Raw genomic sequence first — 19,354 nt, 5'->3', positions numbered from 1 at the left:
GAAGTTATGCAATACTGTCTGGAATTAATTTTGCAAATCGCTATTTTAAAAGTTATGATAGCAAAGATACCAAATAGCATTTTAATATTATACTTACATCAAGATTAGTTGTCAAGGTTCCTTTACATGAAGCGCTTCTGCGCTTGGAACATTCCCAATGTATTGATTCTTTACGAGACTTCTTTTTGGTGTAAGAGTACCCATCCTTCAGTAATTTCTCAGATCCTTAATTACTCTTAATAATTTCCATGATGAAATGTATCATTTGAAATGTGATAGTTTCGTTATATACTAAGTTCTAGTTAATTGTCACTCAAACAATGTAACTACAAAAATAATTGCCTTTAAATGTTGTTATATGTGTTCACTTTAATTATCATTATTTGTACTAAATTATGATAATTATTATTGATAAGCCTTTTGATTGATTAAATAAATAAGCCATTAATTTTCATTAACAAGTATATGATCAAAGCCACATGTCACACCTTTAACAAGCTGATAATCCTTTTGATTGATTAATTAAAGAACAATTCTTTAAGATGTTTGTTTTACCTAAGATTAGGAAATTCAAGTGAGTTTCTGGACCTTTTTTATTTCAAATTATAATGATCCAAGTTTCTATGATTATATATTTGTGAGATATGAAATAATAATGAATCCAAAGACAGAGATATACTAGTTTAATGGAAACAACATATGATATTAGCACTGGGGGGCAAATGTCCTCTTCTAAAATAAGCACTGGGGGGCAATTGTCCAGATGCAAAATGAGCACTGGGGGGCTTATATCCTACCTGTCATTTCTACTGGGGGGCAATTGTCCAAATGTTCATTTTTTCATTGGGGGGGTTTTGTCCTGGGGGGCTTATGTCCTACAATCATATTTAATGTGCGCATATTGAAGTTTACAGCCATTTCATGAGATATGTCAGTGGTTAGTAATTCAGGGCAGGCAGAAGTATTGCAACTGCTGTGTTGGGGAAGGACACACAAGTTGCAGAGACATTTTCTGAATGTTATTGAGTTTTTTGTTTTTTTAGATACATAATTTTGTATTCTAATTTACACGAGGTGGGCTCTGGGAAAAGCGGGCATAATCCATGTGCGGGCTCAATGCATGTTCAGACAGTGTCATCCCAGATAAGCCTGTGCAGTCCATGGTATTTTTTGTGTCACTTTTGTGCAAATTTTTGTATCACCACTATTGAATTTTTAGCTCTACTGGTCGAAGGCCTGAAGAGCTTATGTCATGGCGGTTTCCGTCGTCCATCCGTCCATGCGTGCGTGCGTTAGACTTTTTCTTGTTTACGCGATAAAGTCCACAGTTTTCATCCGATTCTTTTCAAACTTGTTCAGTGTCTTTATATTAATCAGGACTCGAACCCTATTGAAAATGGGATACATCAGAGTAAAAAGTCCAGAATTATCTCCCCTTGAATTTGAGAAAATTGTGAAATAAGGCTTGTTTACGCACTAAAGTCCACAGTTTTCATCCAATCATTTCCCAACTTGCACAGTGTCTTTATCTGAATGATGATTCAAACCCTATTGAAAATGAGCAATATCGGAGTTATAAGTCCAGAATTATCTCCCCTTGAATTTGAAAAAAAAATGAAAATTCAGTTTTTTTATGTGATTAAGTCCATAATTTTCATCAGATTCTTTGCAAACTTGCACAGTGTCTTTGTATCAATGAGGACTCAAACCCTTTTTTAAAAAGAGCAATATTGAAGCAATAAGTCAAGAATGACTTCCCCTTGAATATGAGAAAATTTTGAAATCCTGCTTGTTTACGCAATTAATTCCACAGTTTTCATCCAATTATTTCCAAATTTGCACAGTATCTTTATATCAATGAGGACTTGAACCCTATTGAGCAGTATCGGAGAAATAAGTACACAATAATCTCCCCTTGAATTTGAGAAAATTCTCCTTGTTTGCGCGATTAAGTACACAGTTTCCATCTTATTCTTTCCAAACTTGCACAGTGTTTATAGCAGTAGAGCGATTCAGGCCCTCATGGGCCTCTTGTTTTAAAGTAAGTCTCTTCTAAAAGTAGAGCTGGACATGCCATATGCCACCAGTGTAGCTGCAGACCAGCTTGGGGACTTGCACTGTCTCATCAGGAGCTACCCTGACAGCTTATGAGGCCAAGACACCTTTATAGCAGACAGGGTAGATCCTGATGGGCCTTACCTGATGATGGCTTCTCTGGAGCTTCGCTGGATGCATGTCATAAGATCCATTTTTGCATGACGCTGCTCACTTAGCCTTTATAGTGATTGAGTAGATTGTTTGCCTTGGAGCTGGAATGTCCTGAGTATAATCCCCCATTGAGGCTTGTGAAATTGTAACTGGTTTATATATGAATAGCTCCTGACTTACATTATATATATGTTTATGGAAAACAATTACCGGTAGTTTAAAACCCATAATAGGAAGAAAATGCTTGTGCATAAACATTTGGAATGGATAAATAATATATCTTTATGGTCTATTTCTTCTGAATTGGACAGTCCTTTAAGTTCATTACAACCTTTTGATATGTGGTTGTTAAGAATTGTGGGTTTCCCAATTAAACGTAAATGGATGTAAACACCCCGGTAACACAATTTTTCTTCAGAATTTCAACTGGTGCAAAAAAACAAGATTTTTATGCTGCTTATGGCAACGTGAAAAACATCAAAATTACTTTACTTAATAAGCATGTGTTCTTGTTAAAAAATTATATTTTTACTGCATTCATGTATATGGTTATGCTTCATGCAACGTGAAATTTTGTCACCTATTTCAGACGTGTTCAAAGATTTGTTCTTATGCCTTATCGGCACAAACTGCAAAAAATGTCTTTAATGCACTAAAGATGTTTGCAAATGTATTTCAATAACTTGAGAAATTTGCAAAAATAAAGTTCTTAATGGTGTGTTTACATTCTGTCTAGCCCGTGTGTAACCCCCTGAAAACCCTGTTGATTCTGCACCCTGATTGTTGTTGATCATTCACATGGTTGTCCACCAATGCCATGGCTGTTAAGCATTCAAATGGTTGTTGAGCATTAACATGGTTGTCAAGTATTAACAAGGTTGTCAAGCATTAACAAGGTTGTCAAGCATTCAAATGGTTGTTGAGCATTAACATGGTTGTCAAGCATTAACAAGGTTGTCAAGCATTCAAATGGTTGTCGAGCATTAACATGGTTGTCAAGCATTAACAAGGTTGTCAAGCATTCACATGGTTGTAAAGCATTAACAAGGTTGGCAAACATTCACATCGTTTTCACTAAGCATTCACATATTTGTCAAGCATTCACACGGTTGTAAGTTGATGGTCATAATGAGAATTCAACATGTGCAAAAATTGAAACAATTAAAGTACATGTAAAGTGTGATCTATTTGTTGTATACAGAGTTGGAAACAATCCCCATCTCTCTAGATATAAAAGACTTCTCAGTCCTTACAAAATGCCTGGAACATTACCAGATCATTCCCAATCTTCCAGTTCCTTGACTTTCATGTAAATTACTGCAAAAAAGCAACATTACAAAAGCTGAATTATTTTTTGCAATGCTGGTTTTCAGAAACAGGAGCCTCGTGCAGTCTCATTGGGATAAACACAGTTTCCAGGCATCAGCAAATTTCAACATTTTTGAGTTTCTTATATGATAAACCATTGACATTTATTGGCCTTTTTGGTTCCACTGGTTTTAGCCAACTAAGTACACTTGATTGATTAAAATGGTCCTTAGATCATCGGCTACAAATATTACAAAAAACTCTGTCCTATTTATTTTTCTGGCTACATTTCTCCATATTTGATCATCCTCGGCAGCCTCTTCAGACAGTTGAATGGCTTTGATATCTGATCGGATCTCATCAGTTAGGTACTTTGATGCAGTTTCTTGTGTGCAAGATTATTTAAGATACTTTCCAATTTCCTTAAAGGAAACCTTGTGGAAAAAGCTAACATACTTATGCAAACTGAAGTAATATTTGTAGGAAAATGTACATGAAGGAAGCTTTCAAGCTAAAAAGATTTGATGTTATATGTAATATAGCTTAATATCAAGCTAATATCAATTAAGAAGTATATTATAGTTAAATATCAAGCTAATATCAATTAAGAAGCATTTTAAATCTTGTTTTTGATTGATAAGGAAACCAGAAGGAACAGTTACAAATATTTTCTCTCATCGACTTTTTATGTTTTGGGATAATTTAGACTTGTTATTGGTATAGATTATATTTCATTTGATCTGCACTCTTGAAAAACCTGGCTTGATTCATCTGCCTAAAGTATTGTTTTAGATAAGCCTGTGATATCTGCACAGTCTAATCAGGGACACCACTTTACACCTAAACTGGCTTTTTGTTGAGGAAAGACTTCCTCTTAAGGAAAAATCTATAAAAGTGAAAAGTGATATCCCTGATTAACGATTGCAGACTACACAGGCTAATCTGGGATGATACTTTGCACACAGTTTTACAAAAAATGTTTTACATGATTGTGTATTGAATGGAATTTGTTCAAAATAACCAATTAGAGGGAAAAAGCACCTCTTTTAGTATTGTTTTTGCCTGAAAAGCTGGATTGCTCAATAAAGAGATGTATTTGTTTTAAAAGCTTGTCAAACACATCATAGTGTTGACTCTGGTAATGTGGCATCCGTCTGGTAATGCATTCACTTCCTCTATATTGTTCACAGGTCCCAGTGTATACATCCCACACACCCTTGTGTTGACTTTTTAAACATATTTCAGCCCTTGATGAATGAATTGACATCCTTAATTGGTACCCCAGTGACAATATGGCTGCCACCGACAAGAGTTTGAACGATGATAACGATTGTAGACAAGCTTTCTATGTACATAATGCTGTTAATAGCAATAAAGCAATAAAATGAATCCAGGGATGTACCATAAAAGGCTATTATTGTTCCACAAGTCTTGTAGGAATAATAATGTATTGTTAAGTCATAAGTGATTAATGATAAGATCAGTTTGCCATATGCAGAGATTTTTGTGGCAATGTGCTGTATTGCAATCTTATTTGTTTATACTATTGTAACAACAATAAATTAAACTGACTAAACATCTGTCTGTTGAATCCTTAAGTTTATATTTAAAAAGTTTTCAAAAGATTGCTCATTTGATATTGTTGTATGTGTTTCTTTGGCCTGGCTGGGATTCTTATTGAAGCTCTTAGTCTACATCATTTGTGAGTTCAAAATATTGACCAATTATGATGCTTGTAATTTGTAAACAATGTTTTCTTGCAAGACATATGGAAACACCCTTGGCGGAAGGGCAGGTCAGGATGGGGGGGGAGGGGGGGGGGGGGCTGCACATACATTATGGGAATACCCTTGGGCGGAAGGGCAGGTCAGGATGGGGGGGGGGGGCTGCACATTCATTATTGAAATACCCTTGGGCAGGTCAGGATGGGTGGGCTGCACATTCATTATGGGAATACCCTTGGGCAGAAGGGCAGGGTGATGGGTGGGCTGCACATTCATTATGGGAATACCTTTGGGCAGAAGGGCAGGGTGATGGGTGGGCTGCACCTTCATTATGGGAATACCCTTGGGCAGAAGGGCAGGGTGATGGATGGGCTTCACATTCATTATGGGAATACCCTTGGGCAGAAGGGCAGGGTGATGGGTGGGCTGCACATTCATTATTGATATACCCTTGGGCAGAAGGGCAGGGTGATGGGTGGGCTGCACATTCATTATGGGAATACCCTTAGGCAGAATGGCAGGGTGATGGGTGGGCTGCATATTCATTATGGGAATACCCTTGGGCAGAAGGGCAGGGTGATGGGTGGGCTGCACATTCATTATGGAAATATCCTTGGGCAGAAGGGCAGGTTGATGGGTGGGCTGCACATTCATTATGGGAATACCCTTGGGCAGAAGGGCAGTTTGATGGGTGGGCTGCACATTCATTATGAGAATACCCTTGGGCAGAAGGGCAGTTTGATGGGTGGGCTGCACATTCATTATGGAAATATCCTTGGGCAGAAGGGCAGGTTGATGGGTGGGCTGCACATTCATTATGGAAATATCCTTGGGCAGAAGGGCAGGTTGATGGGTGGGCTGCACATTCATTATGGGAATACCCTTGGGCAGAAGGGCAGTTTGATGGGTGGGCTGCACATTCATTATGGGAATAACCTTGGGCAGAAGGGCAGGGTGATGGGTTGGCTGTGCAAGGGCTGGGAATGGGTGGGCTGCACAAGAACTGGCGGAAGGGTGGACTGCACAAGGACAGGGGGAAGGGTGGGCTGCACATGGGGATGGGTGGGCTGCACATTGGGGAGGGCGGATGGGTGGGCTGCACATGGGGGGGAGGGGGGAGCGGATGGGGGCTGCACAAGGGGGGGGGGGGCAGATGGGGAGCTGAACAAGGGGGTGGCAGCTGGGTGGGCTGCACAAGGGCAGGGTGATGGGTGGGCTGCACAAGGGCTGGGAATGGATGGGCCGCACAAGAACCGGCGGATGGGTGGGCTTCACAAGGGGGGCGGATGGGTGGGCTGCACATGGGAATGGGGGGGGGGGCGGATGGGGGGGCTGCACATGGGGATGGGTGGGCTGCACATGGGGGGGGGCGAATGGGGGAGGGGGGCTGCACATGGGGATGGGTGGGCTGCACACGAGGGGGGGGGGGGGGGGGGGGCTGCCCAAGAGGATGGGGCAGATGGGTGGGCTGCACAAGGGCAGGGGAATGGGTGGTCTGCACAAGGGCAGGGGTATGGGTGGGCTGCACAAGATCGGGCGGATGGGTGGGCTGCACATTCATTATGGGAACATCATTAGCAGGTGGATAGGTTGGCTGCTCAAGGACAGGCGGATGGGTGGACTGCACAAGGGCAGACGGATGGGTGGACTGCACAAGGGCAGGCAGCTGGGTGGGCTGCCAAAGGGGTTGGATGGGTGGGCTGCACATGGCGGATGGATGGGCTGCACAAGGGCAGGGGGTTGGTTGGGCTGCACAAGGGCTGGGACATGGGTGCGCTGCACAAGGGGGGGCAGATGGGTGGGCTGCACAAGGGCAGAGGGATGGATGCGCTGCACAAGGGGGAATGGATGGGTGGGCTGCACAAGGGCGGGGGCATGGGTGGGCTGCACAAGGGGGGCAGATGGGTGGGCTGCACAAGGGCAGGGGGATGGGTTGGCTGCACGGCTGCACAAGGGGGGCAGATGGGCGACTGCACAAGGGGGGGGTGAATGGGTGGGCTGCACAAGGGCAGGGGGATGGGTGGGGCCATCCTTAAGAATTTTTTTGTTTGGCTTAACCCGACCAACCCACTTAAATCGGCCCGACTTAATTTTTTTTTGTCTTTTGTCTTTTTTTGGCTCGCCGAAAATTCTTTCCGCTAAATTTTGCCTTTCCGCTTTTTATCCTTCCCGGTTATTTGCATCATTTAATTGAATGCTCTTTCAAGGATATCTAGAATAGCAATGAACAAAACGCGTACTGGTATTTGTTTGAATCGCCTATTTATTTGACATTTGCATATGCGATTTATTAGACTTTAGATACAATTAAACCGCTCCTGTTTTTCTTGTATCCCTTTAATTAAAATATGCTGCTGTCGTTCAGGATAGTTTGGGAGTAAAAAAACAATCGATTAATTATTACCGTTCACTTTAACTCGGCAATCGGCAGAGATGTGTAATATTATCACCATATAACCAATTATTTAATTATCACTCTTTTCAGATCGGTAAATATTCAGAGAAAAATGAAAAGTGCAGGTCAGCTTAGAAATATTTATTGACGGGTATTGTCACGTTTTTGTTTCATTTGTTTATCTCTAGCGACCGGCCGCTATTTTGAAGGCATACTGCGATATTAAATGTGTATTCAAATTTTACAACATCTGTGCATAATGCATATTATCCGATTGCTGCACCCTTTCTCACGTTTCATTTGACAACGTCATGTCATGTGAAAGGGAGCTCAATGTTGATTGGCTGGCTACCATGTGCACTTCAATAAAAATAAGGTCAGGTCAAGCGATGTCTTATCGGGTAATGACCGGGTTTTGTTAATTGTTCGAATTGCGAACACTTTCATTGAAACAAAGAGACAAATATAGAAAACCAATCCCGATTAAAATGGCGGATGTTTTCAACAAAATTTTCCTAGATTTTCTAATTTTCGCAATTTAGATTTTTCTTGAGCCAAATTCTCAATACTTTTGCAAATGGCGCAGATGGCTCAAATGGCGAACAACAGCACGAGCATTGCTAACGTGTTATTATTGAAATAAATGCTCACTATTACAGGGCTCGCTGTGTTGTTCGCCATTTGTGAAAATATAGCGAATTTGGCTCAAGAAAAACATAATTTGCGAATATGCTAAAATCTCGTTAAATTTAATTGAAAACATCCGCCATTTTATTCCGGATTGTTTATATGCCCCCAGAACATAGGTTCTGGTGGCATATTAAAATCATACCGTCCGTCAGTCAGTTAGTTAGTTCAAAGTAAGTCAGTCCGGATTAGTTTCTGCTCAGTAAGTCAAGCAATTGTGATCAGATCTTCACCAAACTTCATGAAAATGTGTAAGGCAATAACATCTGGGTAAAGTTTGATAATTGGCCAAATTGACCCACACACTCCTGAATTACGGCCCTTGATTCATGGTAAAATTTGGTTTTTCCTCGTTTCTACTCAATAACTCGAGCAATTGTCATCAGATCTTCACCAGACTACATTAAAATGTGTAAGACAATAACATCTAGGTCAACTTTGATAATCTGCCAATTTGACCCAGACACTCCTGAGTTACGGCCCTTGAATCATAATTTTGTTTTTCTTGTTTCCGCTCAATTTCTCCACTAAATGTCATCGGATCTTCACCAAACTTCATAAAAATGTGAAAGGTAATATAATCTAGGTTTAGTTTGATAATCAGCCAAATTTACCCAGGCACTTCTGCGTAACAGCCCTTGAATCATCAAAAAATTGCGTTTCCACTCAAAACATGCTCATACATGTAACTTCTATGTTGCTTCAGATGTAGCCTTCATAATTGGTATGCATGTCTATATGGACAAGGCCTTTCCATACGCACACAAATTTGACCCCTTTGACCTTGACCTTGAACTTAGGTTCCGCGTTTAGGTTTGGAAATCTGTGTTTAGGTTTCGAAAAAGAGTTTTTGGGGGCATATGTCTTCCGATGGAGACAGCTCTTGTTTTAAACAATTTTTTTCTCTGTTTTCCATGAACGTTTTGAAGCGCATATGGTAGCTGGCCAATTAACATTGAGTTCGCTATGGGGTAATATTGGGTAATTCATGCGCAGATAATGGAATACACAGTTGAAATTGTTGTCTGCCTGCAATATAATGGCCGATGGCAAAAGTCGTATTAAAATAAGCAAATGAAAATAAGCGTAACACTCAATAAAATATTTTTAAGCTGATCACTTTACAACTTTCTACTGTCCATCGATCTGAATTAAAAGATGATAATTAAATAATTAGTTACATGTAGAAGATGTTACACCTTCAATTCTGTTCTTGATTGAAATTAAAATGTTATAATAACTTTGTTTTTTTTACTTACAAACTATGCTAGTAATATGTCATTACCAAATAGTATATTAATTACGTATTTGCTAGGTTACTTGTTTTCATTTTCTGTAGTCAAACGATATGCACATTTTCATGTGCAAAATGGGTACAATTTTTCTGACTCTTGTTTTCGATTAAAGTATTTTTTTATCAATTATATGATATTTTCGATGTTCTTTATACAAAAAATAGACTTGCGAATACATGTGCGGTGATACGGACGGTGCAGAAAAATATTTACCAATTTCCTTTCATGAGGCAGAATACTTGGAGCTTTATTATCCCGCACCATAGGCGGAGGGATATTGTTTTGGCGTTATCCGTCTGTCTTTCCGTCCGTCTTTCCGTCTGTCCGGCCGGCACTTTTGTGTCTGGAGCCATATCTTGGAAGTGCTTTGGCGGATTTCAATGAAACTTGGAATGAGTATATATATGGATAATAGGATGATGCACGCCAAATGGCATTGTACACCATTAGATTATAAAGGAGTTATGGCCCTTTGTGTCTTGAAAAAATGCTTTTTTGAGTGTCAAATATAACACTTTTGTGTCCAGAAGCATATTGGCGGTTTATATCAATTCAACGAATTTGCTTGTTTGATAATGACCTTTCAGTTTGGTATATGTCGGAGTTCAATTTCAGAAAAATGATAATACTTAAAAAAAAAAAAATCCCTACCTACCTACCAACCCAAATTTACCTGGGTCGGGTTATGCCAAACAAACAATTTTTTAAGGATGGCCTGGGCTGCACGAGGGCGGGGGGTTTGGGTGCGCTGCACAAGGGCAGGAGCATGGGTGCGCTGCACAAGGGTGGGGGCATGGGTGGGCTGCACAAGGGCAGAGGAATGGGTGGGCCCCAATAGGGAAGAGGGGTGGGTGGGCTGCACAAGGGCGGGGGCATGGATGCACTGCACAAGGATGAGGGCATGGGTGTGCTGCACAAGGGTGGGGGCATGGGTGGGCTGCACAAGGGCAGGGACATGGATGGGCTGCAAAAGGGGGGCGGATGGGTGGGCTACACAAGGGGGGTGGGGGTGGATGGATGGGCAGCACAAGGGTTGGGGGATGGGTGGGCTGCACAAGGGCGGGGGCATGGATGCACTGCACAAGGATGAGGGCATGGGTGTGCTGCACAAGGGTGGGGGCATGGGTGGGCTGCACAAGGGCAGGGACATGGATGGGCTGCAAAAGGGGGGCGGATGGGTGGGCTACACAAGGGGGGTGGGGGTGGATGGATGGGCAGCACAAGGGTTGGGGGATGGGTGGGCTGCACAAGGGCAGGGGGATGGGTGGGCTGCACAAGGGCGGGGGGATGGGTGGGCTGCACAAGGGGGTGGGGGCGGATGGGTAGGCTGCACAAGGGGGATGGATGGGTGGGCTGCACAAGGGTGGGGGATGGGTGGGCTGCACAAGGGCGGGTGGATGGGTGGGCTGCACAAGGGTGGGGGGATGGGTGGGCTGCACAAGGGGGGATGGATGGGTGGGCTACACAAGGGGGGCGGAAAATGGGTGGGCTTCACAAGAGGGGGGCGGATGGGTGGGCTGCACAAGGGCAGGTGGATGGGTGGGCTGCACAAGGGGGGGGGGGGGCGGATGGGTGGGCTTCACAAGGGTGGATGGATTGGTGACTGCACAAGGGGGGACGGATGGGTGTGCAGCACAAGGGTGGGGGCATTGGTGGGCTGCACAAGGGGGGACGGATGGGTGGGCTGCACAAGGGGGGGGGGGGGTGGGTGGGCTTCACAAGGGGGGTGGATGGGTGGGCTGCACAAGGGTGGGTGGATGGGTAGGCTGCAAAAGAGGGGAGGACGGATGGGTGGGCTGTACAAGGGCGGGGGCATGGGTGGGCTGCACATGCATTGTTTCTGCTCTCTAAGTAGTATAGTTTTCATTAAAACTTCACTCTGAAAATGATTTTTGACACAGAATGGATGCCAAGTAGGATAACCAGTTAATGTGCACCTGAGGAACTTCTGAATAATTGGTAAAATATATGAGATGAAGTCTAAGAATTTACAAATGAATGTTCTAAGTTGTTGGCCCAGACCCTCTGAATTACAAAATATACAGCAGTATTTTACTTTACTTTAATTTAAAATATATGTTGTTGGTGGATGATCTTACAAAATAGCATGTAAGATTTATAACTGTGCTGCTTAATTGAGTTACCTATGATAGAATTTCCGTAAAAACAGTCAATTGACTATCCACTCATATGTCAGGGAACAATTTGTTTGAAACTTGCCATTTTAATTTACTGCCGTTTCGTCTTTGACAAAGCTCTTGTTTATGAAGACTTTCAAAGTCCTTCTTATTCCTTAGTTTGTAGTGTTTGTACTGACCTCTTAGTAGAAATCTATGGGGACATTTATACAACTATTATTCATGGTATATGTGGCCACAAATCCATTAGAGCTTTATTTGAACAGTACAAAGAATGGGATGGAAAGTCCACGTGTTGATAATCTTGAATTACAAAATCTACAATCCAGTCCATGTCTATTTGAACATCATTATTGGACAAGCGTGCCAGACCTTACAATAGAGCTTGTCTCAGATTTCCATATTAATTTCTCTGAAGACTTCTGTAAACACACTCAACAATGTTTTGAGTCGTTTTCTTTGAGAGTGCAACATGTGCTGTCCAGATCATCAGGGGTCATTGAATCGGAAATCCGTCAACATTTAACAACTTGTGGCAATAAGAAATATTCCCTGTATGAATCATGAAGCCTAACAATACTAGAGAATAGCTGTGAATGTTCCCAGCATCCATTATGTCTAGATGGTCAGTTACCAAATTCTCAGGTAAATTTTTCTGATGACAACCTAGGGAGGGTTAACCCATTTATGCCTAGTGTCTAGAAAAAGGCCTTGGCAAACAGCGTAGACCCAGCTGAGACGCTGCATGATGCGGCATCTCATCTGGGTCTGGGCTGTTTGATTAACGGAATTTCTGTAAGAAATATTCTAAATATAGAAATAAATATACGAGACATCCCTAATTTTGGAAATATATTGATCCAATTTAGAAGGATGGGAGAGTCCACTAGGCATAAATGGGTTAAGATGATGATTACAATGTTATGCCAATACAAGAGTTCCACATTCAGGCCTTCACATGTATCACATTCTTCAGATATGAGCATCATTGTGTTTTTTGTGTGTTTTTTTAAAGGTTTTCGGCCTGTATAAATGTCACTTAAAGTATAGTTTGTTTGTTTGATGAATTATATTTAAAAAAAAAGTTTTTCTTTACCTTCAGATATTATTGCAACAAGGACCACATCTCAAGAGTGCTGGAATTCTGATGACCTCTGTTGCTGTTCACGTTTGATAACAACATAATAATTATGAACAAATCAGAAGGTATGCATGTTTTTCGGGTGTCTTGCATAGTGTAACCCAATTGCAGTCAATAAATCTTTGTTATCATATTAATTATACCCCCACAAACGACAGGGTATATAGGAGTGAGCTTGTCTGTCTGTCGGTCTGTCAGTCTTTCGGTCCGTATTAAGTGTCCGCTCTCTATTTCAAGTTGTTTTCATCCAATCTTCACCAAACTTGGTCAGAAGTTGTATCTAGATAATGTCTAGGTCAAGTTTGAATATTGGTCATCTTGGGTCAAAAACTAGGTCACGGGTCACTTGTGTGTTTTAAACATTCCGCATGTTGTCCGCTCTCTAATTCTAGTAGTTTTCATCCAATCTTCGCCAATCTTGGTCAGACGTTGTATCTAGATAAAGTTTGAACATGGGCAATGCCGGGTCAAAAACTAGGTCACAGGGTCACTTAGTGCGTTTGAGCACTGTGTCTGCTGTTTTATGTGAAGACAACATGTAAAATATTCTGTGTCAATGTGACATGTGGGGGTTTTCATCACGTCTGTGACAAAGCTCTAGGTTTATTCTGTTAAGATTGTCTATTTTATACAACACCTAAACTCCCTTAATGATAGGACCTTACAGATTATCCATCGAGAAATGAAAAAAAGATTTTTGCTCAGATCACTATGGCGCTCTATTCAAATAAGAAATGACATTTCTTGATTGGGAATGTGTGTTTAACAGGTACTTTATAAATAAGTAAAACAACTATGACTGCAAAAGAAAAGGAGTAATGGATACTTAATGAACCGCTTGGTAACTTTATTTATTGATCAGTGAGACTATGAAATACCTTGTCATCAGTAATGTTTGTCAACTTGATTATAATTTTTGTCCTACCACATATAAACTCTCGCATTGATAAGATTTTCAGCTTGTCCTGAACTTACTGTGATTGGAAAGTCTAGGAAAAGGTCAAAGGGTTCAAACGCACAAAGTTTGAGGATATTATAAGCTTAAGCCATCCTTAAAGACCCCATGTATGGCTTTCATACTTGCAGGCACAGGAAGCCAATCTGAAATGTCATCCAGATTGTGATAGCTTATTAGGTGTATACTATTTAGAGTAGTGATTTTATGATTTTATTGTGAATCTTCCAAGAGTCATGAAATTTTCAATTTTTAGCTGTACAGCTTTGTCAATATATACGTTTTTCAAAATATTATTTTGCTTTTTCATGGACATTCTATTGTGTTAAATTGGTGTTTATTGTTTCATGCATTGTATTTGTAAGAAATAACTGCAGCCTAATGTGTGACGACTGGGTTACATTATCAGGCTTTGATGCTTAGGGTGTCCTGGAAAGTTCTCAAAGAAAACAATGAAAAATCAATTCAATAAGGCGTTATAAAAAACAAGTCTAAGATTATAAGAGTGCTAACCTCTGTTACCTAAGCTACTAAGGCTTTCACATTTTTATGCCCCCCGGATCGAAAGATCGGGGGTATATTGTTTTTGGCCTGTCTCTCTGTCATTCAATCATTGTGTGTGTCCCAAAACTTTAACCTTGGTTAAAGTTTGATAACTTTTGCAATATTGAAGATAGCAACTTGATATTTGGCATGCATGTGTATCTCATGGAGCTGCACATTTTGAGTGGTGAAAGGTCAAGGTCATGCTTCAAGGTGAAAGGTCAAATATATGACTTCAAAGCGGCGTCAAAACTTTAACCTTGGTCATAACTTTTGCAATATTGAAGATAGCAACTTTATATTTGGCATGCATGTGTATCTCATAAATCTGCACATTTTGAGTGGTGAAAGGTCAAGGTCATCCTTCAAGGTCAAAGGTCAAATTTATGTCTTCAAAGCGGCACAATAGGGGGCATTGTGTTTCTGACATACACATCTCTTGTTTTTGTTTAAACATTATCAAATTGCATGTAAAGTAGTACATTATAGTTCAATCTTTTAATTGTCTATGGCTGCAGAGAATTAATTACCAAGTCAATGGTGTCTTAACGCATTTGTGCCTAGGGTCAAGAAAAAAGGCCTCGGCAAAAAGCGTTGACCCAGATGAGACCCCGCATTATGTGGCATCTCATCTGGGTCTGCGCTGTTTGCTTAAAGGAATTTCTGTAAGAAAAATTCTAAATATAGAAATAAATATACTAGCCATCCCTAATTTGGGAAATAAATTTATCCAATGTAGAAGGATGGGAGTCTCAGTCCACTAGACATAAATGGGTTAATTTCTGAGGATGTGCATGTAATCCTTTTTGATGACAGAAGCCTAATAAGTAATAAGTGCTGCAAATGGATAATTATATGGTGGCCTTGCATCAATGTTATCCTCTGGCGTGCATACTGCTTCAACCATAAAAGGCCAATAATTGAAACCTATCCATTCACCAATTGTTTCTTAAGTTGACCTTCCTTTTAATCTTATCCTGTCAAGCGTTGAGATATTAAAACTCCGGCATCTTTGAATTATGAGCATCAGAAATGAGGGACCCAATGTTTGATGACATTAGTGATTCTGATCAATTAACTGTCATCAGCGTGTGGAAACATTGTTGAAACCAAAAGATTTTGTATGGATGCAGTTGCTAAAGACGTGATGTGGATTGCAGCCATTATAAGTCCCAAGCTTTGGATCCCTTGATCATCTTCTTGAAAAACAGCTCACTTTCAGGATGTTTTTCAAGTAACTCCAAGCTCTTTTATGATTTCCTGAGACTAGCTTGAAGAAGTAAACATGCTGTTTGTAAATTTTGTTTGTGCATTATTTTCCCATATTTCTACTCTTATTTAAAAGTCAAGAAATGATAATTAAATTTTGTCATTTGTCATTGGTTGTATAAACATTTTTGATGAAAAATATCATTGATAATTCATTGACTTGTTAATGATATTTATAGAAATGGCTTCTAGGAGACAACTAATTAAACAAAAATCATTACAAACCTCGCAAATATAAAATGATTTAATACATTTTTTATAATATTCATACTTATAGCCTAAAACCCAGTTGAATAAACTGTCATTAATTTTTGTTGAGGATGGCGCCTTGGTATTTTTTCTTTCTAAAAAAGAATTATTTCCATCTGACATTACATTTAACCATTAATACATTAAACCGACCACTGCTTTCCAAGACAGCCATATGTCGTGCTGGACAAACATAATATTCTGTAGTTTTTCTTAGCGGTCACTCATTACCAGTTTAACAGCCACAAGAAAATTACCACTGACATTGTCATGCCAGCATCGTTGGTGTAAATGACGAAAACTGCTATTGACGGATGGCATAGTAAAATGTGGATATGTGCTATTAAGTAGGACCAGTCTAATACGACTATTTGAATGTGATTAATATTTTGCATGCACATTCTACAAGAGTTGTAGTGCACAACGTAAGGAAATAAACGGACATGAATTTATTTTCTTTATATATTAGAATTTCTGCCTGAATGTGCAGCAATGACTATTTTAGTTATATAAAAATTGTTTATAAAAGTTGTTTCACTCATATTTTGCTGTAAAACCATGGGTGTTTTACACATAGTTACATGGTTCATTTATTATGTTTTTATGTATTAATTATGTAATTATGTTGAACACAGATTAAATTTACCACATTAAACGGTTGTTTTCATGTTCCTTATTAATGTCTGTCTATTGCAATGATAATCTTGGGACAATATTAATACATTTTATCTATTTGGTACTTTGTAATTTATGTAGAGTGCGTGAGTCTTCAAAGTGATAAACTATAAATCATTGTTAATTCCACATATGAAGAGAGATAATTTATTGACAGTTCATTACTTTTATATGTATTTTGTTGATTTTAATAGTCTACATTTTATTAAAGCTGATAAGAGAATCAACCATAAATAATACTTAAAACAGGGAATATTTTATTCGGCTGCCATTGTTTGTATAACATTTGAGCTGCGTTCTGGGAAAACTGGACTTAATTCATGAACAGTTGGTATCCTCCCAGATCAGTTTGGGCAGTGCATGGGTGGACTTAATTCATGTACATTTAGTATTGTCCCATATCAGTTTGGGCAGTGCATGGGAAAACTGGACTTAATTCATGTACATTAAGTATTGTCCCATATCAGTTTGGGCAGTCCATGGGTGGACTTAATTCATGTACATTTAGTATCCTCCCAGATCAGTTTGGGCAGTCCATGGGAAAACTGGACTTAATTCATGTACATTTAGTATCCTCCCAAATCAGTTTGGGCAGTCCATGGGAAAACTGGACTAAATTCATGTACATTTAGTATTGTTCCAGATCAGTTTGGGCAGTCCATGGGTGGACTTAATTCATGTACATTAAGTATAGTCCCATATCAGTTTGGGCAGTCCATGGGTGGACTTAATTCATGTACATTTAGTTTACTCCCAGATCAGTTTGGGCAGTCCATGGGTGGACTTAATTCATGTACATAAAGTATCGTCCCATATCAGTTTGGTCAGTCCATGGGTGGACTTAATTCATGTACATAAAGTATCGTCCCATATCAGTTTGGTCAGTCCATGGGTTGACTTAATTCATGTACATAAAGTATAGTCCCAGATCAGTTTGGGCAGTCCATGGGTGGACTTAATTCATGTACATAAAGTATAGTCCCAGATCAGTTTGGGCAGTCCATGGGTGGACTTAATTCATGTACATAAAGTATAGTCCCAGATCAGTTTGGTCAGTCCATGGGTTGACTTAATTCATGTACCGTAAGTATCGTCCCAGATCAGTTTAGGCAGTCCATGGGTGGACTTAATTCATGTACATTAAGTATCGTCCCAGATCTGTTTGGGCTGTCAATGGGTGGACTTAATTCATGTACATTAAGTATAGTCCCAAGTCAGTTTGGGCAGTCCATGGATGGACTTAATTCATGTACATTTAGTTTACTCCAAGATCAGTTTGGGCAGTCCATGGGTGGACTTAATTCATGTACATTATGTATAGTCCCAGATCAGTTTGGGCAGTCCATGGATGGACTTAATTCATGTACATTAAGTATCGTCCCAGATCAGTTTGGGCAGTCCATGGGTGGACTTAATTCATGTACATTTAGTATTGTTCCAGATCAGTTTGGGCAGTCCATGGGTGGACTTAATTCATGTACATTATGTATAGTCCCAGATCAGTTTGGGCAGTCCATGGGTGGACTTAATTCATGTACATTAAGTATAGTCCCAAGTCAGTTTGGGCAGTCAATGGGTGGACTTAATTCATGTACATTAAGTATCGTCCCAGATCAGTTTGGGCAGTCCATGGGTGGACTTAATTCATGTACATTAAGTATAGTCTCAGATCAGTTTGGGCAGTCCATGGGTGGACTTAATTCATGTACATTAAGTATCGTCCCAGATCTGTTTGGGCTGTCCATGGGTGGACTTAATTCATGTACATTAAGTATAGTCCCAAGTCAGTTTGGGCAGTCCATGGATGGACTTAATTCATGTACATTTAGTTTACTCCAAGATCAGTTTGGGCAGTCCATGGGTGGACTTAATTCATGTACATTTAGTATTGTCCTAGATCAGTTTGGGCAGTCCATGGGTGGACTTAATTCATGTACATTAAGTATCGTCCCAGATCAGTTTAGGCAGTCAATGGGTGGACTTATATCATGTGCATTAAGTATCGTCCCAGATCAGTTTGGGCTGTCCATGGGTGGACTTAATTCATATACATTAAGTATCGTCACAGATCAGTTTGGGCAGTCAATGGGTGGACTTAATTCATGTTCATTAAGTATCGTCCCAGATCAGTTTGGGCAGTCCATGAGTGGACTTAATTCATGTACATTAAGTATCGTCTCAGATCAGTTTGGGCACTCCATGGGTGGACTTAATTCATGTACATTTAGTATCGTCCCAGATCAGTTTGGGCAGTCAATGGGTGGACTTAATTCATGTACATTTAGTATCGTCCCAGATCAGTTTGGGCAGTCAATGGGTGGACTTAATTCATGTACATTAAGTATAGTCTCAGATCAGTTTGGGCAGTCCATGGGTGGACTTAATTCATGTACATTTAGTATAGTCCCAGATTAGTTTGGGCAGTCCATGGGTGGACTTAATTCATGTACATTTAGTATCGTCCCAGATTAGTTTGGGCAGTCCATGGGACAACTGGACTAAATTCATGTACATTTAGTATCATCCCATATCAGTTTGGGCAGTCCATGGGACAACTGGACTTAATTCATGTACATTTAGTATTGTCCCAGATCAGTTTGGGCAGTCCATGGGTGGACTTAATTCATGTACATTTAGTATTGTCCCATATCAGTTTGGGCAGTCAATGGATGGACTTAATTCATGTACATTTAGTATCGTCCCAGAACAGTTTGGGCAGTCCATGGGTGGACTTAATTCATGTACATTTAGTATTGTCCCATATCAG

At 40.2% G+C, this 19,354-nt stretch overlaps 3 protein-coding genes across 3 annotated transcripts in view; 2 read left to right on the top strand and 1 right to left on the bottom strand.

The window, feature by feature from the left end:
* The window catches only part of LOC127858931 (teneurin-m-like), a 266,676-nt gene that overhangs the window by 65,266 nt on the left and 182,056 nt on the right, over positions 1-19,354 (top strand). Inside the window, exon 4 of the mRNA XM_052396275.1 lies at positions 12,858-12,961. The gene's annotated coding sequence lies outside the window, so the exon portion shown is untranslated. The remainder of the gene's footprint in view (positions 1-12,857; positions 12,962-19,354) is intronic.
* On the bottom strand, positions 2,053-6,164 carry LOC127857466 (YLP motif-containing protein 1-like). Its single transcript, XM_052393860.1, has 2 exons — positions 5,426-6,164; positions 2,053-2,144 (listed from the first exon to the last, which is right to left on the bottom strand). Exons 1-2 carry the CDS (start codon positions 6,162-6,164, stop codon positions 2,053-2,055), a joined length of 831 nt encoding a protein of 276 aa, XP_052249820.1.
* LOC127857465 (uncharacterized) lies at positions 6,224-10,455 on the top strand. Its single transcript, XM_052393859.1, has 3 exons — positions 6,224-6,331; positions 6,822-7,172; positions 10,327-10,455. Exons 1-3 carry the CDS (start codon positions 6,224-6,226, stop codon positions 10,453-10,455), a joined length of 588 nt encoding a protein of 195 aa, XP_052249819.1.

Source organism: Dreissena polymorpha, chromosome 14 (genome assembly GCF_020536995.1).
Source record: "Dreissena polymorpha isolate Duluth1 chromosome 14, UMN_Dpol_1.0, whole genome shotgun sequence".
Taxonomy (NCBI): Eukaryota; Metazoa; Mollusca; class Bivalvia; order Myida; family Dreissenidae; genus Dreissena; species Dreissena polymorpha.
This window is presented reverse-complemented; position numbering and strand designations above follow the sequence as displayed.

What these genes read in the sequence shown, in the direction of transcription:
- LOC127857466 (XM_052393860.1), bottom strand. Translation starts at nt 6,164, where the DNA reads ATGAATGTGCAGCCCACCCATCAAACTGCCCTTCTGCCCAAGGGTATT. An exon ending in CCATCCTGACCTGCCCAAGG is followed by an intron (nt 2,145 to 5,425) that starts GTATTTCAATAA and finishes TGGCCTCATAAG; the next exon opens with CTGTCAGGGTAGCTCCTGAT.
- LOC127857465 (XM_052393859.1), top strand. Translation starts at nt 6,224, where the DNA reads ATGGGTGGGCTGCACAAGAACTGGCGGAAGGGTGGACTGCACAAGGAC. An exon ending in ACATTGGGGAGGGCGGATGG is followed by an intron (nt 6,332 to 6,821) that starts GTGGGCTGCACA and finishes CATCATTAGCAG; the next exon opens with GTGGATAGGTTGGCTGCTCA. An exon ending in GCACAAGGGCAGGGGGATGG is followed by an intron (nt 7,173 to 10,326) that starts GTTGGCTGCACG and finishes CAATTTTTTAAG; the next exon opens with GATGGCCTGGGCTGCACGAG.